General features: G+C 31.3%; 1 protein-coding gene across 4 annotated transcripts; it reads right to left on the bottom strand.

Annotated features, from left to right (window-relative positions):
- Positions 1-18,675: 18,675 nt before the first annotated feature.
- LOC108452440 (FRIGIDA-like protein 3) lies at positions 18,676-22,934 on the bottom strand. 4 transcript variants are annotated; one of them, XM_017750246.2, is made up of 5 exons: positions 22,678-22,934; positions 22,340-22,418; positions 20,530-21,587; positions 19,715-19,887; positions 18,676-19,287 (listed from the first exon to the last, which is right to left on the bottom strand). In XM_017750246.2, the coding sequence occupies exons 3-5, from the start codon at positions 21,575-21,577 to the stop codon at positions 18,877-18,879; spliced, it is 1,632 nt and encodes a 543-aa protein (XP_017605735.1). In that variant the 5' UTR covers positions 21,578-21,587; positions 22,340-22,418; positions 22,678-22,934; the 3' UTR covers positions 18,676-18,876. The 4 variants fall into 4 exon arrangements, with proteins under 4 accessions (XP_017605735.1, XP_052886490.1, XP_052886489.1 ...); XM_053030530.1 differs by lacking the exon at positions 22,340-22,418 and having other exon boundaries at positions 20,530-21,626; XM_053030529.1 differs by having other exon boundaries at positions 20,530-22,418.
- Positions 22,935-26,342: the final 3,408 nt, after the last annotated feature.

Genomic DNA, 26,342 nt, shown 5'->3' on the forward strand with positions numbered 1-26,342 from the left:
AATTTGGTTAAAAGAGATATTAAGGTATGTTTGTATTTATTTTATTTTTTATATATATTCATAATTTATTTTTAATTTTATTGAAGTAAAAATCCTATTTATGTTATGTACAAAAATATTTTATTATTATTTTATTTAATTTATTTGTTAAGTGTGTTTTAGGTTAATTGGATATATTTTTATTAAATTTATTTGGCATGTTATATTTTGATTATATTTTTTTATTTTTTATGTGATGAGGTTTTTTACAAAAATAGTATAAAAATATTAAAAGAATCTTAACGAAAAAATAAAATATGGAAAGAAATAAAACACGAAAATAATAATTTTTTGGAGAAAGTGGTGTCTTTGGGGGTTTTTACTAAAATAATATAAAAATAAAATACAAAAATAGTTTATTTTAAAAATAAAATACGAAAATAAAAAATAAGAACAAAGGGCCAAAACCAGAGTTCTTTACTAAATTAATATAAAAAACTAAAATTATATATTTGAAAACATTATATACTAAAATAATATAAAAATAAAATCCGAAAATAGGATATTTTAAAAATAAAATCCGAAAATAGAATAAATAATAAAAACAAAGGGCCAAAATCAGAGTTTTTACTAAATTAATATAAAAATACTAAAATAATACATTTGAAACATTATGTACTAAAATAATATAAAAAAATACGAAAATAGAATATTTTAAAAATAAAATACTAAAATAAAATAAAAAAAATGGCCAAAACCAGAGTTTTGTACTAAATTAATATAAAAAATACTAAAATAATACATTTGAAACATTATGTACTAAAATAATATAAAAAATAAAATACTTAAATAGCATATTTTAAAAATAAAATAAATAATAAAAACAAAAGGCCAAAACCAGAGTTTTTACTAAATTAATATAAAAAACACTAAAATAATGCATTTGAAACATTATCTACTAAAATACTATAAAAAATAAAATACTTAAAATAGTATATTTTAAAAATAAAATTCGAAAATAAAATAAAAAAGGGCCAAAATCAGAGTTTTTACTAAATTAATATAAAAACACTAAAATAATATATTTGAAACATTAGTACTAAAATAATATAAAAAATAAAATACTTAAAATAGTATATTTTAATAAATAAAATCCGTAAATAAAATAAATACCAAAATATATTGAACTACATGCGGGTATATTATATATATTATAATTTAAACCAAAATATTTTACTTATTATCATTTTAAAATAATAATAATAATATTTGTATTTGAATTGAATATATTTATTATTTTAAGTAGTATGGCAAAAAATCTGTTTGTCGGAAAAATGGTTTGGTATTTTTTTGTAATTAAAAGCAATATAGAAAATTTAGTTATTTTGATAAATATTTAAAATCCATCAAACATTAAAATTAATAACCGAAATTTATTTTGAAATTGCAGGCATCGCAATGGCTTCATTGATTAAGAAAGATCCTTACGTAGCTGACACAGTTAATAATATGGTAATATATTCTTATTTGTTACTCATGGGTTCCATTAAAAAAAGATCTATGTAATTTACGGAAATAAATTATGTTATTATAACTATTTCCTACGATTTAACATTGTCAGGGATCGTACCGCGTATTAAGGGGCAAGGTGAATGGTTTAGGATATTCTCCAGATGCACGACTGATGCCCTACTTGGAGCTAGCTGGATTCGAGTCAGCAGCATTGATCCGGACGTTTGATTTATGGTACGATTTAATATCCGCATTGGTCGAACGTTGACGCCCGGAGACCCACACTTTTCATTTGCCGTGTGGGGAGTACACAATCACTCTGGAGGATGTTGCACTGCAACTTGGGCTCCCAATTGACGGGAGTGCCGTAACAGGCGTAAGTGCAATAGCTGAGCCGGCTGCACTTTGTTAAAGCCTACTATGAGCCTCACCCGGCGATGATGAGTCTAATTTTTTGGGTTTGAAATTTACATGGCTGAAAGCAAATTTTAAGCATTTATCAGTTAATGCCACTGAAGAAGAGTTGATGTGCGCAGCTCGAGCGTACATTATGCATATTATAGGGGGTGTATTGATGCCCGATGCGAACAATAACAGGGTTCATATCATGTATTTACCTTGAGTTACAGAATTCTAAATTAATACAATTCATAATCATTAATACATTACTAATTCATATCTTGAGTTACAAAATTCTAAATTAAGATCCGCTAATTTTTCTTGAAACTAGACTCACAAATCTACTTACAATAAAATTTTCAGAATTTTTGGTTTAGCCATTAAGTACAGTTTATTCTTTAAATTCACCCTTATTCTGCTGTCTAATAGTTTCGTCCCTTCTTCACTAAAAATTAATTATCTCACAGTACAGAACTCGGATAATATTCCCGTTGATTTCTCCTGAAAATAGATTCATTCTGACCTTGTCTCACAAAATTCATTATATCTCATAATTTACAATTCAATTGCTTATATCGTTTCTTCTATAAGAAACTAGACTCAATAATCTTTAATTCCATATTTTATTCATCCTCTAATTCAATTTCTACAATTTTTGGTGATTTTTCAAATTTAGACTACTGCTGCTGTCCAAAATAGTCTTAGTACAAAATGTTGATTTACTTTAATTTCAATTTAATTCTAACTAAATTCACTTACTTTTCTATCTTAATGCATACTTTATTTCTACTCAATTTTAACCAAACTTAGACATAATTATCTATTTTTCATCATAAAACCATAATTTCAAAATTCTTTCAATTTAGTCCTTAAAGCATAAAACTTATGAATCACTTTACAATTCAATCCTTATATCATTTCTAACTTGAATTTCTATCAATTTAGCCCTTAATTCATCATTTTATTTAACATGGACAATATCTAGAAATCTAATAACTTTCAAAATATCAACTTAATTTCATCAAAACTTTGTTCTAAAACTTCTAAAACATCAAAATTAAGTAAAAGGGCTTGATTGACTTACCTATTAAAGCTTAAAGCTTCAAATCTTCAATTTTCCTTTTCTCCCTTCTTTCTTTCTTTTTCTCCCTCCTCTCTGCTTTCGCTTCGCTCTGTTTCTATTTCCTTTCATTTGCTTCTTTAGTTTATATATATAATATAATATAATATAATATAATTAAAACATAAAGTATCTTTATTATATAATAATATAATAATATAATAATATACTAAACATAAAAAAATCTTAGATTTTCTTCACGATAAACCGCCTCAATTTATACTTTTGTATAATTTCCTTTTAGTCCTTTTTATTTTCTTTTAATCTATAATTCAACTTTCACACTTTATTCAATTTGGTCCTTTTACTTAATTACTCTTAATTAAATTTAAATTCACTTAATTAAACTCTAATTAACCACTCATTTTACTTAGTAAATATTTTTAATAAATATTTACTTAATCCGCTTTTCGAAACGGAGACCCAAAAATACACTTTTTCAAGAACGGTAAAATTCGGTAGTTACATTTCTCCCCTTTATAAATTTCATCCTCGAAATTTACCCGAGAGAGGTGGGGTATAAGTACAAAGATCTCATTGTTCCTCTCGGTTCCCATATTGCTTCCTCAATATTATGACATTACCGCTCAGGCTAGTATCTCAATCGGCTCTTTTTCATACTATAGATTACATCAAATCTCAATATCCTTTGTCGATATAACATGCAAGAGATTTGATCTCTATAATCTTCTGAGCTTTAAATCATGAAAAATTATCATAAACTTTCTGTAACTTCAGAAGCAAAACCAAACAATATTTTACCGGTCCAAATTTTCTACAACTTCACATAGCTCAACAGAACAAGAACTTAATTTCTCTTTCAACCCGATCTTCAAAATGTTTTTCCAAGGTGAATCTCTAAGAAATACCATATCACTAACAAAATACTCAATATCCCAACGTTTCAAGTCTATATATAATTTTTATTTGTCAAAACTGCTTTCAGTCTATCTCGAATTACTTCCACTTTTCTTCAATTTCACGAATCAAACAGCTCCGCATATTCTTTTTCAAAAATAGAGATAATTCCAACTTAGATTCCATAAAAATTCTATAGCACATTCAACTTTTTCAATCAACAGTAGTTCGGGCAACTCTTCTGGAAACACATTAGAATTCTCTTGCACTATTGCCATTGATTTAAACCTTAACTTAAATATTTTAATATTCAATACATAAACAAGGTAAATACCATGACCCCTTTCCGGCATATATCTGTGTTGGCATGTTCAATATCACAATAGACAATTAGCTCAATCTTCTCTGATTCAACAAAACATTTCATCATCTTGATCTTGCAACATATTATACTTCGCTTATAATTTACCACCATATCATGCGAATTAACCATTCCATTATTGATATTATATCAAACAAGAAGAACATCAAATCGATCGAAAACAAGAGTATCATTATCAAACAGTTCCTGCAGATCTTATCACCCATAAATACTAATCTGAAAAATTTAATGCTTCAATCCAAAAATTTCAGCAAACTCAACAGACAAATCTTTAATAGATACTGAACTTATGTAATCATAGGAATAGTCAAACCAAGATCAATTTAAAATAATCATATTAGTGTCAATAAAGAAGAAAGTACCGTAATGACATCCGTAGAGATAAATCTTCTCATATACAATTAACATATACCCCGGTGATGTTCATTCTCTAGATTTTACAAAGAAGTCATTTGTCACACTTCGCTTTCACTCGTATTTCGAGATTACAGGTAACCTACCTCTGTTAACTACATTAATCGGTCTTGAACTCGAATAATGTTTTTTCAATTTTCTTCAAGCAATCACTAAGATAATAATCGGAGAATCATGTCTAACACATATTTCATTCCTTATTCTATATTCTTCACTTCATCTTCATTTAAACCATCTTCAAACCATTTGTATCATACAGCTTTCTATCGGAATATACCTCCGATATATTTATTTAATCAAACAAATTCCCTTCATACACAGCTATGTTATATGATCCTGTTTAAGCTTCAAGAATTTCAGATGTTTCGATCAAGAAATCTCGATCGATATATATATATTTCTTTCGAACTCATCTCAAAAAATTTCCAAATAACCCTTTCTTAATCACAACATAATCAATTTTTCTACCACTGATAACCTAAATCTTTTAATAGAAATATCATACCCTTCTAACATTTAATCGGTGAACAAAACAATTCATTTACAATCCCGATAATATTCTTTAACCAGATTTCAGTTCTTTCAAGATCATTCTCAACTGTAATTCTCAATTCATCCACACTATATATATACATGTACAGATCATTAACAGCAGATAACTTACCCGTTCAGACAAGCTCTATACCTTGAAGCACTTCGGGAACCGAGTAAGAAACAGGAGGGATAGATACTGTAGCAGATACAATTTCTTCTACTCACTCAAGAACATCGCTTATAATTCTAAATAATTATTTATCATTTCTTTTCTATTATTTCATCACCATTATTCAAGAATTAATTACCCATTGAGTTTATACCCGTGTTGTTGATTCATTTTCATCTAATTCACGAGACTATTCGTCTCAAGACACATTTCATAATCAATACCATCGATATTTTCCTCTAACATTTTCACTATAAAACAGTACCAAACAAATATATCAGCATCCGATCTCGACTCAATTTCGACTCAATTATGGCATGTAGCTCTAGACTCAATTTCGAGCTCGATTTAGTTCGAGAATTGGCTAAACCTGAATAGCTCTGATATCACTAAATTTGTAACGTCCCCTAACCCTATACCGTCACCAGAACAGGGTTACGAGACATTACCAGTCAGTACAGTCCAATTTCGGTCATTAATTAAAATAAATATTCACACACATCCTAGTTTTAAGATGTTGTCCCTTTAATGGGCCCTCGCGGTCCAATATGAACAGTAAATTCAATTCGGGACTAATTTAGAATCATTACGAATTTTTTGTAAATTTCAAAATTCATACTACATACCGTTGCCAACCATAATTTACTCATTTCATCAATACTTTTACAACCTAAATGACTCTTATTAAACATCCTGGGTACATGCCATTATCAATACTCAACATACTTTACCTTAATGAATTCGGGATCATCTTGGGATGCTGATTCAACGTACTATCTTTACTTAACCTGCGCACGGAAACAAACCGTACGCTGAATATGGTATACTCAGTGGTATTTCTACAATCCGAACAATTAATAATATAACAAATACTTAAGATCATAATAACAATTACAATTATTCAATTATTTATTCATAGATAAATTTTAACTACTTACCATATAAATTTTATACAAATCATATAATAAACACAATAACATAATTGTTCAATTCTTAACTAAATCCATTATTATTTACTCCATTCTTTCACTTACTACTCGGTATAGCTTTCCTTAATTTACTCACAATTCAATATCATTAAACTATATTCAACTATACACTTATCAATCATATTCCATTTTAATTCATTTCAATAACATCAATTTCATTTATATCATATCAACTTACTATCCTCGATAGCTTTCAAGATATACATACGATTCATATAACTCAAATCACATTTCAATTCATCAAGTGGCATCATATATCATCAATTCGAACTCCAATCATTTCATGAACCTTTGGTTCATATTTTCAATTTCATATCTAAATTTTCAATTCTCAATTCAATTTCTCGTTTCATTTCAATAGCTTGATCAATTAAATTTATTCGATTTATCTTTCTCTTATTTACCCCTATTAACAAACCCAGACTTTGACGGATACACGGATTCCAACCTAAACACACCAGTATGGCACATTGTGCCTAAAACGGTACATAGTACCTGATCAGTATACGATACATAAAGTGCCTAAAACGACACACGAGGTGCCTGATACGACACACGAGGTGCCTGAAATACGACACATAAAGTGCCGATCGATAAAGCCGGCAACTCCCGTACACTTCCAGATCCTATGGCATGCCAATTATATCCGACTCAAATTTCGACTAGTTAATAGGGTATTTCATTCACTTTCTCAATTTAATAATTCTTTCATCAATATACCATTTTGATAATCACATATATTCACCCATTTTCACAATTCATACAATTTCATTCAATTCAACAATATATTTCAATTATTCACATTAATTCATAATTCAATACAATTCAATTCACTTTTCAATATCAAATACTCAAATATCACAATCTCATATATTCATATCAATTTCCTCATATTTCTAATCAATATATTTTTCAATATAATATTCATTCAAATATTCAAATTTCTACATAAATCATATATATTATATAATTCAATCAATATAAATTCAATCAAAATAATTTCAATCAATATAAATTCAATAAATTCATCGCATACCAAAATCTATCCATTCCAATTGTAAAACATCATAATTCAATTGTAAAACATCATAATTCTAACACTAACAATTGCCATATGTATATAAATATAACAAATAATAAATAAGTTCGGATTATAGAAATACAAACCGTAATTTTCGAGCTAACTCCGTTGACTTTGTCTTGTCCTTTCTTAGCCGAGATTTTCGGTCCCACATTGACTACTGAAATTAATACAATTCATAATCATTAATACATTACTAATTCATATCTTCGCCATGAATTCTAAATTAAGATCCGCTAATTTTTCCTCGAAACTAGACTCACAAATCTTCTTACAATAAAATTTTCAGAATTTTTGGTTTAGCCATTAAGTACAGTTTATTCTTTAAATTCACCCTTATTCTCGCTGTCCGACAGCTTTGTCCCTTCTTCACTAAAAATTAATTATCTCACAGTACAGAACTCGGATAATATTCCCGTTGATTTTTCCTGAAAATAGATTCATTTTGACCTTGTCTCACAAAATTCATTATATCTCATAATTTACAATTCAATTGCTTATATCGTTTCTTCTATAAGAAACTAGACTCAATCATCTTTAATTTCATATTTTATTCATCCTCTAATTCAATTTCTACAATTTTTGGTGATTTTTCAAACTTAGACTACTGCTGTTGTCCAAAATAGTCTTAGTACAAAATGTTAATTTACTTTAATTTCAATTTAATTCTAACTAAATTCACTTACTTTTCTATCTTAATTCATACTTTATTTCTACTCAATTTTTAACCAAACTTAGACATAATTATCTATTTTTCATCATAAAACCATAATTTCAAAATTCTTTCAATTTAGTCCTTAAAGCATAAAACTTATGAATCACTTTACAATTCAATGCTTATATCATTTCTAACTTGAATTTCTATCAATTTAGCCCTTAATTCATCATTTTATTTAACATGGACAATATCTAGAAATCTAATAACTTTCAAAATATCAACTTAATTTCATCAAAACTTTGTTCTAAAACTTCTAAAACATCAAAATTAAGTAAAAAGGGCTTGATTGACTTACCTATTAAAGCTTAAAGCTTCAAACCTTCAATTTTCCCTTTTCTCCCTTCTTTCTTTCTTTTCTCCCCGCTCTCTGCTTCGCTTTCATTCTGCTTTCTATTTCCTTTCATTTGCTTCTTTAGTTTATATATATAATATAATATAATATAATATAATATAATTAAAACATGAAGTATCTTTATTATATAATAATATAATAATATAATAATATACTAAACATAAAAAAATCTTAGATTTTCTTCACGATAAACCGCCTCAATTTATACTTTTGTATAATTTCCTTTTAGTCCTTTTTATTTTCTTTTAATCTATAATTCAACTTTCACACTTTATTCAATTTGGTCCTTTTACTTAATTACTCTTAATTAAATTTAAATTCACTTAATTAAACTCTAATTAACCACTCATTTTACTTAAAATATTTTTAATAAATATTTACGAATCCGTTTTTCAGAAACGGAGACCCGAAAATACACTTTTTCAGTAACGGTAAAATTCGAGTCTTTACAATATCTTACTCAAACCGTGTGAAATTTTAACCATGGTATTAATCGTGCAGTTTATTTGGATGCCATATCGTAGACCAGAAATTGCGGCTGTTATACCATCGTCTGCCTACATTCATTCTCAATTGTGGTGCACTAATGCACCAATTATCAGTTTCAATGTAGTCGAGTGGTACCACAGGGATCGAGTACTACGACAGTTTGGTTGCATCCAGTATATCCCAAATCCGCCAATGGAGGTGGGGAAGGTTCACGGCATCAACAAGAGAGGGAAACATGGAATGCATTGGGGGGTTGTACACCGGAGATATATTGTGGTGTGGGATAATCGGATGGGTCGAAGACTTCGGATGGATATGTCTTCCGATTTGCAACCATCGTCAGAGTACATGCAATGGTACTTTAGTATGGGAATGCCATATTTACTTAGTGCCCAGTCGACTGTAGTCCCCCCGCACGTGCAGCGACCTGGGGCATACGTGCCAGTGGCCGATATAGAGCCCGACCCACAGCCAGATCTTGAGCCCGAGCGAGAGATGGAGCCCGAGGCACAGTCGGAGGCTGAGTCCGAGCGATTGCATTCACATTCGGCTGATACTTCTTATCATCCAGATTTGATGGGCAATGACTATTTCACTGGCTCGTTAGAGGGTAGATACCATTACGAGTTTGATATCTTTGGGTCGTATCTATCGCAGCACAGCACTTCTCTTGGCCTGTATCCACCGCAGTACAGCACTACCCCTTGCCCATATCCACAGCAGTACTTCACTCCTCCTGGGTTGTATTCACTGCAGCATGGCATTCCTCCCTGCTCAAGTTCATCGATGCCATTCGAGCCATATGATTTTTCTTCCATGTATCAGACACCCTCACCTGCGACTGAAGAGGATATTGGTCGTCTCGATCACCCACAACGTGAATGTCGACCTCCAAATAGGTATACCCCTAGGACCACACCATCGAACCATCAACTTTAGGGGTTTCTTGCGTTTTGATATTAAAAAGTTTGTATTTTTTTGTATATATTTAATTAGATTAATTGGAACTTTGAAAATTGTAACAAAATTTGACCATAACGTAAATTAGATTAATTTGGACATTTTGAACATTAAAACACTATAACTTAACAAACTTAGTCTTGTAATATAAATTAAATACATTACAACATTAATCTAATTGGAATAAACTTTGCAATATAATTTTTTTATATAAATTAAATACATTACAACATAGGCTCAATTCCTACCCGATCGTGACGATTGTCCAACATGATAGTTTCGCTGCAGGCATTTACTCCGATTATGACCAGGTAACCTGCATAATCCATAACGCGTACCATAGGATTTCTCCCTAATGTCCATCTCATTACGGATTCTGGATGATTGCGGATGACCTCTCGGATTCCTGCGTAGCCCTCTCTTTGAGACAAGCTCGAAAGTCGTCGGAGGCACCTCCTACGTAAACAAGTCAGGCAGGATGGGGAACTCATTTTCCCAGACACGTAACGTGCGCTCGAGTGTGTACACATCATCGACAAATTGTTCAATATTAAGGTTCACCTTAGCACACGCTGCCACGACATGTGCATATGGATAATGAAATGTTTAGAACCTCCTGCAATCACAATGTCTGTTCCGGAGATCAACTCCATAGGACCTAGGTGGTATACCGGGTTGACGACCAATGGTCTCCGTAACACGAAATGTTTCATGGTGTCGTGAATATATTTCTACATTCATTGACTTCGCCATCTGACGATTTGCAACCATTTCATCCCTGACATCTTCGACAAACATATGTCCTGCCTCCATCTGGTTGACTTGTTGCTGACCCATTCTTGGCATCAAGGTAGCCAACCTGTAGAATATAGCCGAAAAGACAAATGAAATCGGAAGATGTCGTGTTTTCAACAACACAGCGTTGACCCCCTCCACTAAGTTTGTGGTTATTTGACCATAACGAAAGCCCTCCTCAAAACTTTGAGCCCATTGCCACTACTCTATAGTACCCAACCACTGTCAGAAAGATGTGTTCGTTTGACGCTCCATATCACTCTCAAGTCGAGTCATTCCTTGGCGAAAAATATGTGGCTCCAGCTCTTGCGCTGTATATGTATTAAGGAAAGATAAGTTACAGTATTGCCCTAAAACATTAAAACATATGTTGAAAAGATAAGGTAATCATTTACCCATTTTCACAACTTGTCTCTTCCAATTTGCATTCTTATAATCTCGATGAAAGTTAGCCGCGATGTACCGGATATAGTAAACAGATCTCCATGGTACACTGGAATGCCTAATGGTGGCAATTAATCCTTTCCCTCTATCGGAAATGATGCAAATGTTATCGTTGCTAATAACATACCTCCGCAGGTTGGTAAGGAAGAATTCCCACGATTCCATGTTCTCCTTATCTAGATGGCAAATGCTATCGGGAGCACGTTCCTATAGCCGTCTTGAGCAACCACAAGAAGTAAGATTTGTGTATATTTTCCATATAGCCAGGTCCCATCTACTTGCACAAACTGCTTGCAGTGGGAATATGTGCGTACACATGGATCAAACGTCCAGAACATCCTGTAACGGGCCAAATTCGTCCGGGCCCACTAGAAACCCAAAATAAATACAAAATAAATAATCAATTATTAAACCAAAAGTCCACAAGAGTCCAAATATTACAATAGCCCAACAAGTTAACTAAACCCTAAACCTAAGCAAACCCATAACCCAAAACCCAAAACCCAAACAACAAGCCCAGTTACACAACCCCATCAGCCCAAAACCAATAGCTAAATCTAACCCAAACTTCCAAGGCCCGATAGGCCCGAAACATTTCAAGAACAGGAACCATAGGGTTCTCTCCTCGCACTACAGCCGAACCCCAGCTACCTCCAGATTGCTGCGCCAAAGATGACCAAGACGCTTTCACGCCCCGCACTGCGAAAGAGAACAAACCACAGCAGCAAATACATACAAAAGGGACAACAGCAAAATAGAGAAAGGAAGAGCATTTTTTTATTTTTATTTTATTTTTCCTTTTTTATTTTTGCTTTCGGCTACAAAAAGCGAAAGCCAAATAATGAAAAGGGGACATTTTTTTTTACGAGCAGAGAATATACAAAAAGAAAGCAATAAAAAAAACACAAAAGGTTGAGTTTCATTCTCTGTTATCTTCTTCGTTTCTTTATATTTCATTTTTTTATTTCTTTATTTTTGGGGTTCTAAAATCAGTTTTGAAACAAAAATAAAAAAGGAAGAGAGAAGAGGACTTACCCGAACCTCAGAGTTGCAACATCGGAGCCCTACTCTGTCGTTGGAATCGGCTCCCAAAAAAGGAAAATGGGGAGTCTATTCTCTCGTGCTTTTGGGGGTTAAAAAAATGCGGTTTTCGAACACTTTAAAAATAGAGGTTGAAAACCCCATTTTCGTGACTCCGATCGCCCTCTACGGCGATATAACGGCGGCGATAATGGGTTTCCGAAACCCTAGCTGAAAAGAGAAAGAGGGAGGGGGAGAGAGTAGAGAAGCTCTCTGTTCTTTTGTTTAAAATTGGGGGCTGGTAATGAAATTGAAAAAGGAAAGGTTTTTTGGTTTAAATGGATGATGAAACGACGCGTTTGGTGGAGTGGGGGTGTGCATTATCCCTAAATGGGAGATTTGCGAGATTAGTCCTTCTCCTTTGCAACTCCGTTCGATCAGGCCCCATTTTCTGTTTTCTTTTGTTTTTTTTAATTTAGCCTTTAGATTTCGTTTGGGTTACATTTGGGTCCTTTGAAACACTGCTCATAAAAGGCTGGGAATATTTCCCAACTAGTCCCTCGTTGTTTCAGCGTGATTCATTTCGATCCTTGATGGCCTTCTTTTCATTATTTACAATTTTACCTTAATTTTAATTCAATTTCAGCCTAGTCCTAATCTATTTAATTTATTTATCTATTATTTCATTCTTTAGGAAACTATTTTATTATTTATTTATTCAAAGCTTGTTTTTTTAGGAAACTATTTTATTATTCATTTATTCAAAGCTTGTTTTTTTATATTATGTATTTTAAATTTGTATTATTATCATGTATTCTAAGTTTTTACATATTTTGGGCTATTATTCATTTTTAACTTTCATATACATTATTTGTTTTAAAATATTATATATCACTTATTTTGAAAACTTTTAGATGCCTATTTATTTTAAACTGTTTAATAAACATATTATCCATTCTCAATTTTTTTATACCGACTACTTAGATATACTATTTTATATGTTAGTCGTTTTCAATTCCATTTTTTTATTCTAAACTTTCTACATTTTATTTATTCTAAAATGTTTCCCATACTCCTTATTTTAAATTATTATTCATTTCAAGTCTTCACATATAGCATTCCATTTAAACTACTTTGCATGTTATTCACCTTTAAATTTCTTTTGTATTTATTTATTTTAAGCTTCTTTAGTATTATTTATTTTAAGTTTTTATACATTCTTTATTTGAAACTTTTTATGTTTTTTTTTACTTTAGGTTGCTTTATACATTATTTATTTTAAACTTGTTTTTATGTATTATTCATTTTAAATTGTTTTATTATTTACTTTAAATTTTATTTTCTTTTTCCATATATTATCAATTTCAAATTTTTATATGTATTATCTATTTTTATATACCATTTATTTTTAAGATGTTTTGTATTACTTATTTTGAATTTCTCACTACATAATATTCATTTTAAACTTATTTCCATTATTTATCTTAAATTACCTTACATATCATTTATTTTTAACCCTTTTTACATAAATCATTTTGAACTATTATATATATGTTAACCACTTTACATTTTCTTTTTATTTCTTCATTTTAAACCCTCTTTATATATTATTTTTGAATAGCTTATTATTTTAAGTTTATAGAATGTTTATTTTAAACTTCCTTTTGTATGGATTATTTATTTTCAGATTTTCATATGTTTTTATCTTAAACTCTTTACACATTATTTTTATATAAATATATATATATATATATTTTATGAGAAGTTTTTTATATACTACGATATTATTTGTTGTAAATTTCTTTTTACGTACCATTTATTTTAGACTTTTCATTAATGATTTTAAACTATACTATATCATTCACTTTAAGTTGCTTTTACAAGTATTTATTTTAAACCCTTTACATATATATATTTTTATATTTAAGATTATCTTATTATTTGATTTAAGTTGTTTTATACTATTACTTCATTTCTATGTTTATTAAGCTTAATGATAAATAATGTATGTTGTGAAATTATCACTATTATGTGTATGTTTCTGCTTACTCGTGTTCCTATCATTACCATGCGCTTGTAGAATATTTTATGCATGAATTACTGTTCCATGTCGCACTATACTTCATTTCATATCATTGCCTCAAATTAGACCCCAATACATTTATCCAACAAATCGCTTTATTTTAACCCAAATTAATAATACACGTTGTTTGAATATTGTATTCGTTACTATTCGATAATGAAATTTTCCAAATAAGGCAATGTTTTGTATTTTGAAATATCGGGGAATCGTGCCCTACCGTGCTGGGTTGCAATTTCTCGGTTGCCCAAAATAATTGAATGTCTCTTTAGAATTTCATTCGTGTTTTCTAAAAACTTTTTAAAACGAAGGCAATATTCGGCATTTGACAATTCAAGAATCATGCCCTATCGTGCTGGGTTGTGATTTCTCGTTTGCTCAAAACGATCGAACATTCCTTTATATTCTCACTCATGTTTATAAAAAATATTTAAAAACGAAGACGATGTTCAATGTTTGGCGATTTGAGAATCGTGCCCTATCGTGCTGGGTTGCGCTTTTTCATTGGTTCAAAATAATTGAAGATCCCTTCGAATTTCACTCACATTTTCTAAGATCTTTCAAAATGAAGGCGATGTTTGATATTTGACGATTTGAGAATCGAGCCCTATCGTGCTGGGTTGTACTTTTCATTTGTCCAAAACAATCGAATATCTCCTCAGAATTTCCCACATATTTTATAAGGTAAGGCAATGGTCAATGTTTGGAAATTCAAGGAATCGTACCCTACTGTGTTGGGCTTCGATTTTTCGTTGGACTAAATAGTTGAGCATCCTCTTGTAATTCTCGAATTATAAATTTTCGGACGTCGAAACAAGAAGATTTTTGACAATCAACTCGGGTTACTCAAACGTTATAAAAAAGAACTACATTTCAAAAACCTTTTTTTAATTTTAGACATAAGGATAGTATTTAATCGATTCGGTACCAATTTTGGGCGTAGTGACGGTGCTAATCCTTTCTCATGCGTAACCGACTCCCGAACTCGTTTTCTCAAAAGTTCGTAGACCAAAATCATTGTTTTAATAAACCAATAATGTTTTATTAAACTAACCTCATTTTTAGGTGATCCGATCACACCAAAACAAAAGATCGGTGGCGACTCCATGCATTTGTTTTCCAAAAGTCGATTCCCCCATTTTTTTCATTAAATTTAAAAATTTTAAAATGAAGGGATGGTTTCGACACATCCGATGGAAAATTCTTTTTCCGAGCTGTATTTGGTCATCCGAGCCTTCATAAGGTCGTGTCTGTAACTCAATGACAGTCCCCAATACGTACTCCCGCATAACGGCTATCCATCCCTGTAGCTCGTTATACGATGCATCGAAATCCCTATACAATTGCTCCATTGCCATCTGTTTAGCTATCCACACCTTTCGATATGATACTTGATACTGAAACCGTGCCTGCATTTCGATAATCAGTATCAAAACTTTAATGGTCGGTATGTCCTTCACCATTGGCATGATAAACGTAGAGATAGTTTTGGAATCAAGTTTTTCATGGTCTTAAATCATACGTGTTGATGTGCATGTGTGAGGCCCAAAAAATTTGCATATCTCCCACATCTATGATTTTTGAATAAATGCAGCTCGTACCTGCCAATTGCAGGCTTCCACCGACTTTCAACACTCTCCAATATATAATGCCGGTTTAGACACTGCAACTTTGTAATCCACTGATATATTCATATTATACCACTTAATAGCAAATGAGCACTCTTCTTTACTTTCGAATCTCTAGCCTACCAATAACTCCTCATGCTCAGAATTTACAGCCAGCCGGTAAGCAGGAAGTATTTCAGGGTACTCCAGAAACTCAGCTACATGCGTCGCGTCGGGGTCTATGAGCGACATGTGTGGACCAGGATTATTGCGTATCACAATACGTCGCATCTGGTTCCCCACCGAAGACGCGTTGATGTTTCTATCGTTATTCACGTCTTCATCGTCAATATCATCGGGGACATCGTCCACATCGGGATCACTATCACTATCGACCTCTTCATCACAATGATCACTACTATCGTATCCATCATCACCAATCACATCAATATCAGGTGTAACATTAAGATCGATATCGATCCCACGTATAGTTGATTCACTATCAACGTACGATATTGGAGCCACCATGCACGGTTCTTGAGCTGCATATTCTTCACCATATGCAGTGAGATCTTCATTCTGCTTCATATCGGCTAACTCAGCAAATAAGTGAATCGGTGCATTTTTGTCACTCTCATTCCCACAGTAAAGAGCTATCATTGTCTCCACGTCTTTGTCGTCTACAAGTTCCATTTCGGTGAATTTGATAGGATCTGTCGAAACTAGAAACTTGTAGAAAAGTTTCGAGATCCTTCTCCCACAACGTCTAACAATTTTCGCGTTAATCCTTCCCTTCATATCATCCAACGAAACCTTTCTATTAAATCTCATTGCTATTTGTTGCCGACATTCAAATATGCATCCAACGGTTGTTGTTAAGATGATTCCATCGAAATAAATGCATACGAAAAACTGATTATCCATCTTCAATACTCAATTTATTAAAAAAATAAACAAAATTTCTGAAAACAATTTCGAACAATAAATAAATTACTTAAATACAAAATTAATTAATCAATATGCAATTTTTTTCATTCATAAGCCCATACTTTTTCAGTTCTCATTTTGTACATAAACAACATTTATCTTTACATTTAACCACTTAAACTCAGTTCTACATTTTCTTCCATATCTGATCCCGTATCTTCATCTGGGAAATTCTCTACAATCCAATTTAGAAATTCTTGATTCTCTTCATATTCATCTTCTACAATCCAATTTGGAAATTCCTCGAGATCTTCTGGCTTTTCAATCTTTATAACGGGTATTGAATATACAAGTTCTCTTGGTAATTTCCTAACAACTAATTTATCCATCCATGGTTTGTCAAACACATTTTGCTTCCCAATTAACTTTCGTGAACCTATACTTTGTCTTGCTATTTTCCTTGCTCCATAAGAAATTATAAACTTCGCGAAGTTTATAACTAGATTCCAATAGGTTCGTGGTACCGATGTCTTCCAAAGTTCGTCTAAAATGATTTGATGTTCCTGTTCTATTAATGTCCCTCTAAGGGTTAAGTATTGCACTTTATTGTTTCTAATCATTTCATGACCCTTCCACAACACTTTTTGTATCTTTCGATTTACGGTAATAAGGTGTTGAACAATATCTCTTCTGGTTTCATTCTGTAATCTTGCACTTCTCTCATCATCTTATCAACTTTCTCCCTTTGTGCTAAACTTATTATCTCATCAGGCAATACCAAATATGTTGCCATTTCTAACAATATGTATAACAAAAATATTTTTAGTTGTTATCACTAATTAACAATTACTTTATAATAGTTTTACTAACATAAAACTTTCAAATATATTTAAAAATTTAAAACATAACATTCACAATAAATACATAATTAATCTAAACATAAAACTTACTAACATATCACAATAAACAAAATAAATTTTAAAACAAAACATAAAAGTAACACTAAACAAACTATATAATACTAACAAAATAATTTTTCTTATCATAATCTATTTTAGTTAAAAATAACAATAAAAAAATTACCTTTTCTTTTCTTTCTTCTCCTTTCTTTCTTTCTTCTCTTCTATTCTCTTTATCTTCTTCTGTAATTTTTTTTTCAATTTGGTAGGAGCCAAATGGGGGGAGTGGTGAGAGACATACTGGAGGGATCAAGGCTGTCAGAAAGGCACCATAGGCAACACCACAACCGGTGTCGCCTATGGGATGCCCTCAACCCTTATTTATTATTTTTTTTGACCTATTATTTTTTTTTTTACTTGTACATGTCAAGAATTTGAGGGTGGTGTCACCTATACACCACCCTCCATCACTTGGAATAACCCATTTTCGTATATAATTTTGAAAATGCCTATTTTGGTTTTTTTTTAATATTATTATAGTAAAAATCCCCCAAAAAGAATTCCCATCACGTAAAAGGTCAACTTGAATAGGACAAATCATTTTATTTTATTAGTTAATTTGATTTGTTGTTAAAAGGAGCTGGCTGGGCCTGACCATGCCTACTATAATTGACTTGATATCAGTTAGCAATTTCCGCCATGATTTGAGTGTAATCCACCATTGAACTGAAATTGTTTATCTTCTCTCAGGTCTCAAGCTCATGTTCATCAAAACCCAATCTTCCATCAGTTAGCCCATAACTAATATTTGATAAAAATAATGAACACGCCATTGCGTACTTTACTTCCAAGACTTCATATGGTGTTACCAAACACAGCCTTGAGTAGAATTGAAACAACCCCATACCAAAATAGAAACAAGGTACAAATGAACGAGACAGGAGATATACATACAAACACAGTGCATATATTAGAGGATCAAAATATCTTCTTGTACAACATATTAAAATTAACAAGGCATTTTTTTCTTTTTCTTTTTTTTGTTGGTTTTTTAATACTAAATTCATTCATACACTGCAACATGGAAGGTTAAGGCTAATAGTTAATGTGAGAGGATCACAGTCACCTTTTTGCCATTTTTTGGGAAATTAGTGAAGATAGGGAACCTGATACTGGTAGCCGAAGTAGTTACCATGACTTGGAGAGAAGTTGTAGGTGGCAGAACCAAGAAGAGAGGGGCAGTGGTTGTCAGCAGGTCCGGAGTAAACATAGGGTCTGTCATAAACGTACTGCGGGTACCTATCAGTGGTTCTAGAATAGAATGGTTTGTCAGCAGCTACATTAGTGACTCGTGGACCATATCCTGCACCATTGGCACGAGCTCTCTTTGTTTGAGGCTTTGCAGCTTCAGTTGATCCCTTCTTGTCTGCTTTAACCTTCTCCAATAGGAGAACCCGCTTCTGAAGTGGATCAACAGGGTATTGCTCCTCAATATTATGCTCCTCAATGCACTTGATTACAGCCTTCAGAGCTGCCAACTCTCGCTCACTAAACTCAATCTGAAAATACAGAAGAAAGTTTTCAGCCATTTTCCAATATGCAGCAAAAAATTAAAAAAAGCCTCACTAGCATGAAGTAGAGCAAAAATATTCTTCTGCATTCAAATGGCAAGAACAAATTGCCCTCAGGGCCACATCCAAATAATTACTAAAAAATTTAACTACCAAAAGGTCTCAGGTTTATGAAAGGTACTGTAAGTAAGAACTAACTAGCCAAATCATCCTAAATGATCCAACAAGATCCAAGCATGTTAGACGGCTAAAAGGACAGAAAGCTGGTCCAATCTGCTTCAGACATGGCCTTGTGGACAAAAACAGCAATAAGGACTTGTGCCTCAAACATTTGGTTAAGATATTGACAACCAAACTATATTCAACCAATATTAGGCAAACCAATCACCTTGAAGTAGAGGAGTAAAGAACACACCTGAGCAGTAGAAGAGGAATTTCCAGGCTTAAGAGGTGAAGAAGCTTTTCTTGCCTCCTTCAAGTAGGCCTTCAGTAAAGGTACAGGCAAGAACTGCACTGTAAGATCAAATGCAAAAGCCAGATTAACTGCATCAATCTGCCTTCCATTATTCACCAGAACCTCAATTACACCTGAAATATAGAAAGATAAATAAAAGTAAAGTACGAATTAACCAGAACCAGTATAAATGAAAGAAATGATTGATTTTCTACAACAGTATTCCATGTGTAATTCACAGTTCTTGTTCTAAGACTTAGAAGTACTATTCAGGGAGGAAAAATAATAGATTAACATTGCTTGTGTTCATCCCACACAATTGGATAAATATCTGAAAGTGCCAGAAAACGGTCATCCAAAATGAAGGATGGTCCACTGAACTCCAAAATAGCATTTTAACAACAATATTGTTTAAAAAATATGTAAAATAAAAAGCATTTAGGAACTTGAAGATGCTTATCAGTTTAAGAGCTAAGATTAGTTTCCCCGGTTCTGATGGCTTGAAGTTGCCTAAGTTAGGGGGAATAGAAAAAGTCAGTTAATTTACAAGGTCTCACCTGACCTTTTTTTTTTAATAATTCTGAAAGCCTAATTGAAATAGTTAGTCATATCAGTCTTACAAAAATGGAACGAAAGAAATATAATGGATGTATAAGGTAAACCCATGGTGAATGGAGACAGATTCAAGCTCATTGCTCAGAATCACCCGTTTTTTTTTTTTTCAAACAAACAAGTATTCTATGCAATGTTACTATGTAAGTTCATACTACACAAACCTGGCATTTTTTCAGACAAACCAAGGGACCGGCAGAGATCAGCTGTTTGACGACGACGAGAGACCATTGGTATCAGCCTTGAGAGTTCTTCCTCATTGAAGTCAGAAGCAATACCAAAAGTGGCAAGAAGTTGCAGGAATGCATGAGCTTCCAATGAATTACCATTACTAGCATCCATGTCAAGAGCATCCAACTTTGGTTTCCATTCCTCAGCAATTAACTTTGCCTGCCCCCTAACATCTTCTGAGATTAAAGCAGAAACAGAAACCATATCCATATTCCTTAACAAAAAGCTAAGACATTCCATCAACATAATACAGGTTCGCCTAAGACCCAGTAGATTTGAATCTTTCTTTCGATCCACATTTGGTGCTTCTAAAAGGTAAAAGCCTTTCAAAGATTCCAGGACCAAATAAGCTGGGCTTGCTGCAGCCTTCAACGCCCAAGGAATTTCCTCCTTTAAGGCAGCAAGGTTCTTGCGATTATCTGATATAAACTTGTGTAGTCCTTCAGAGTCCATCTCTTCACAAATTTTTACCAATTGGGGATAAGATTTCACACTGAAATTTCCATTTTCAGAAGAACATTTTATATCCTCTGAGTTACTTTCGGAAGCTACAGAATCAGGTGGTTTCTCCTCAACTGACAGTTCACCGCTGTCTCCATCACAGCTATCAGCAGGCTCCTCAGGTGATACTTTCCTATGCTTCTCTAGAGCATTACTAATGGCAAAAACAGCAGCATCTCTCATTTCTTGTAACCTCACTAGTGAAGCTTGTTCTTTAGCAACAACAGCAGCTTCACGCTTCTTCAACATTTCTCGAGATTTCCTAGTTTTTGTCTCAAACTCCTTTTCTTGGTCTTCCAATTCATGGAAGCGTCTCTTCAAGGACTTCTCAAGCCCATGGAAATGTTCTTCAAGTTCTTTCCATTTCAGATTAAGTGTTACAGCACGATGACTTTCAAGTTCAGCAAATGCTTTCTGAAGTTGCTGTATCTTAGTAGTTGTTGAGTCTATGAGTGTTGCAACCGACTGCTTATCTTCCATGACAAAAAAACTGAAAGAGAAAGACATCAGCCAGGATTGGAACCCCCCACTGCAGCAGTAGAGAGAGAATATAGAACCAAACAGATTTTCTAGAGTACTCTAATCTTGTTGTAGCAAAAGGGAAAGGTAAACGGAAAACAAAAATATTAATTAAATATCAGGGAAGATAAAGTTCAATATAAGTAAACACATTTTTCATTTCAAAGAATTCAACATTGTCTGCGAAAATAGTAATAAGTTAATAAACAAATAAAGCAATAGAAATTCAAAAGCAACAAATTTACTTTGAATCAGAACAAAATTTCATCCCCAAACAATAAATGTTAATCCACAAAAAGAGTTCTAGTAATCCTCTCACGGTAATAAATACTTTCCATAAACAGATCACAATGATCTAAGCCCCCTTTTGGAAGATAATAAGTTTCAGCAAATCAAAGCTTTTCCTACCTTTATCTATTTCCCAATTCTAAAATACCCTAACTTAATAAGGACCACTAAAAGAAGTTCAGTTCCATCAATAATAATAAAACAGATTAACAAATTTCCAAATATAATTACCATAGTTATCACTCAAAACTTCAGCATCATTAAGTTCAAAGTAAACATTCCTTTATTCCTTGAATAGAAAACCCACAAGTTAAACTTTAGAACAACATTATAACTAAACGATCAAGGCAATAAACAAAAATGAGAGCTCCAACTTAACCCTAGAAAGCCTAATCAGAAAGGTGCAGTTTTCCAGTAATACGTAGCCGCTCTCACCAGTGATTTTACAAGCTCCGAAATCACAGAAAGATACCAACGACCCAAAGATCGTAAACCCAAAACAAACACAGATCACCTAACCCAAAAATAAAGGACATGATCAGAACAGCGAATTTTTCGCTGCAGACAAAAGGGAACAAAAGTAGACGAATTTTGGTAGTTCAAAAACGTATTTCCCAAAGTGAAGAAAATCAAACAGATTTGAAGAGAAAAAGGAGGGATTTTTAATTTTTTTTATGAGGGGTTAAAGAAAAAAAAGGAAGAAAGTGCCGATCCGGAGAAGAGAGTGAAAACGACGGGAAAAGAAAGAAATAGCGATGGAGAGAGAAAATTACCTGATTGATTCAAACGGAAATGGGGTAACAAAGTGTCCTAATTCGATAAAGATTCGAATTAATCAATCCATTTTTTGTTTCCTTTTTTTCTCAAAGAAGGTTTGGTGTTTTGGGATAGTGGATATTTGTGGCTGCTACCTATCCTTTAATCACTAGAGAGAGAAAGAAAGAGAGACGAAATGAAACGAAAGCTAAAAGATACTGTTTTTTTCTCCTGTTTCTTTATCCTTATTTTATTCAGCATTTATTGAGAATGGGATTATTCACTTTATTCAATTTCAGACAATTATTACGTCTCAATATTTTAAATTAATCAAATTAAAACTTTACTTAATTCAAATTTGTTGATTATTCTGGATCTAATATTAGTTCAATTCACATGGTATTATTATCAATACATGAAGATATGGATTCAAGTACACTAAAATATATTATTTTATTATTTTATTTATGAGTTAGTAAAGAACTTTAAATAGTTTTAAATATTGTGTTAAAAATAAATATAATTAGAACCTATAATAAAATCTTAAAATAAAATTTATTTAAACTTTTCATTTAAATATATTGAATTAAATAAATGAGGTGTCATTTCAACTTTGAATATAATTGATATTAGTGAAGTTAAATTTTTGGGGGAAATAAAGCTTAATATACCCTTAAATATTTGAGTTTAATTTTTTTTTTAATCCGAAATTTGTGTTTTTTAAGGGTAAGGTCACCTCTTTTTAGAATGTTTTTATTTTTGTTACTCAAAATAAAATTCTTGTAATTCCGTCACTTTATTTTTAGGACACTTTCATTTTAGTTATTTAACCATTAAATCTCTAACAATGTTTAACTTGTACACGTCACATCATGTTCACACTTTTATTTTGGTCACTCAATAAATATATATTTTTTAAAATATTGATCGAGGTAAAAAAAAACTTTAAGGATTACCGTGAAAAAGTGGTACAAACTAAAATAATACTTTAAAAATTGTCAAATTGTACTTATTTACCTCATTGCCAGAAGTTTTAATTCTTTTCAATATTGAAATTTTAAATTTCAAAACATCGAAATCATTAAATAAGTTATTGAAAATTTTGTATTCCTTAAAATGGAAAACAATTTGTTACTATAAATTAATTTAGTATCCTTTTAAATCTTAAAATCTTATTTTATGTTTCTAAATTAAAATCAACTCAAATAAATCATCTTTAATAATTATACATGAAACTCAAGTTTTTTTGATTATATGGTCTCGAGTTTTACATACTAAGCTAAAAGTAAAGAAAAATCTTTACAACTAATTAAATTAATTAATTATATATTTCATGCCAAGCAAAACTCATAATTTTTTATTACTTTTTTACCCAAACGAATAACAAGCAATTAATTTAATTAATTACAATGATTTTCTTTGCTTTTAGTGAAAAATTAGAGATTATATAATTAAAAGAAATTTATGTTTCATAGACAATTATTAACTATGAGATATCGAGTTGATTTAATTAAGAATAATATAGAAATATAAAATAAAATTTTAAAATTTACGAGGAGATTAATTTAATTGATTTTAATATTAAAGTAACAAATTAGTTAATTTAAGTTTTATGTTTTGAAATTTAAATTTTCAATATTGAAAAAAATAGAACTTTCGAAACGTGATAAACAAGTACAATTTGACAATATTTTAATGCATTATTTTAGTTTCTATCATTTTTTCACTTTAATCCTTAATTTTTTTACCTCAATCAACACTTTAAAAAAAAAGATTTTTTTTTGTGTGATCAAAATGAAAGTGTGAACATGATATGACGTGTATAGTTAATTGGTGTTAGAGATTCAACTATTGGGTGACTAAAATGAAAGTATCTTAAAAGTTGAGTGACAAAATTATAAAAAAATTATTTTAAATGATCAAAATGAAAGTGCACTAAAAATTAGGTGATCAACTAAATAATTTATTTATTTTTAACGTAAGTATTCATATTTAGCAAAAGACACTTATGTTGTTAACTTTTTAAATATTTAATTAGAGTTTTATGGTTGATTTAATAAAAATTATAATTAAAAATTAATTTAATTTAATTTTAAAATTTAAAAATAAAATTTTCGTCATTACTAGACTATATCTAATAAATTAAACATAAATTTTAAATAAATTCACAATTAAAATTAAATTTATTCTATTAATAAAATTCAAACTCAATATTATTAATAATAAACTTTTATCAAATCAACTGCAAAAGTTGAATTAAATACTAAAAATCAACATTATTATAATTAAAGAACTAAAATATATAACTTTTGTTAAATAAAAGTACTACATAATTTTGATTAGATTTAAATATATTTTAAAAACAATATAATTTATTTAATAAACTAACGGTTTGTTCAACCTACAATGATTGGTCTAAATTTTGAGAGATTTATGTGGCCAGGAATATTCTGCTGCTTAAAATGTTTATTTAAAGACTTAATGAATATTTTAGAAAATATTAAAATAATTTAATGTTTTAGTACATAAATTCAGTATAAATCCGACGCAGTTCAACAAGAATCTGATGGACACACTGTAAAGCCATCTCTCTTGCTTTTTATTCCTGGAGCACTCTGTTCTTTTTTTCTGTTGGAAATTTAAAAAATGGAATATACGCTTCGTTGTAAAGTTAAGTGTAAATGGTGGGGTGTTAGTGAGGTTGAGGAGTGCTCTTAAAGTTGAGTCAACATTCGACTCAGACAAAGATTTGAAACATGTTTGGGTTTAGATTCTTGCACCGACGATTGAAAGGTCTTGACTGAATATTTTCAGCGACCTGGGCTTGGCCCAATAATATTCTTTTATTAAAACATCTAATTCGACTTTTGGTGTAATTTCAGTCTTTCTTTTTTAATACTATTGTAGTGTTCTCTCGTTGAGGTGCAGTGTATTTTATCATTATACCTACTACTTATTCATAGTATTAAAATAATTTGGAGAATCGATACAGGCTTTTATTAAGAGATGTTGATTGGCAGTATTTCTTTAGACTGATGGTGTGTGTATTTAGAAGAATCGAAATCTCCTCGTTTCCAAGAAAGTCAATGGAGCGTTGATGAGATAATTAAAAATTCCTACGGTTGGGCCATATAGTGTAATTATTCACAAAAGTCTTTGTGTTTTGTAAGACCGAGCATAAGGATATCAGATAATAAAGAAGGTAATTGGGTTTGTCTGAATACGAATGATGCTATGAAGTTAGACTCTGAGTTAGCTTCTGCAAGAAGGGCATTGAGATATTGATATGGGGGTTGGATAATAGGGTACAATAGAAATTTAGGTTAGTGTTCTATAGTAAATGTGAAATTATGGAATATCCTGGATGACTTGAAGATAGTAAAAGATAAAAAATTATGATAGAATGTCTATCAAAACAGTCAGCAAGGAAGCTATTCAAGCTATTCATGAATCCTTCTCATTGGCATCTCCCTTTATACTTATTCGGTGTATTCATCAGAACTTGATGGATATTGGTAAATGGAAGCTTGAATATATCTCTCGAGAAATGAACCTAGAAGTTGATTTTATTGCAAAGCGAGCCTTTGACAGAAATAAGGATCTTCAATTAGTTGATGAGATTCATCTAGTTTTGAGTAGACCTTTGTAATTAATTTTTTTTCACCAAAAAATATTAAAAGAA

The sequence above is a fragment of the Gossypium arboreum genome, chromosome 7 (genome assembly GCF_025698485.1).
Source record: "Gossypium arboreum isolate Shixiya-1 chromosome 7, ASM2569848v2, whole genome shotgun sequence".
Lineage (NCBI taxonomy): Eukaryota > Viridiplantae > Streptophyta > Magnoliopsida > Malvales > Malvaceae > Gossypium > Gossypium arboreum.

Excerpts from the sequence above, each read along its gene's own strand:
- LOC108452440 (XM_053030530.1), bottom strand. The coding sequence starts at position 21,604 with ATGTCTTTCTCTTTCAGTTTTTTTGTCATGGAAGATAAGCAGTCGGTT. Across the intron at positions 19,888-20,529 it reads TTTGTCTGAAAAAATGCCAG|GTGTAATTGAGGTTCTGGTG; the intron begins GTTTGTGTAGTA and ends TCTATATTTCAG. Across the intron at positions 19,288-19,714 it reads ATTCCTCTTCTACTGCTCAG|ATTGAGTTTAGTGAGCGAGA; the intron begins GTGTGTTCTTTA and ends CTGTATTTTCAG.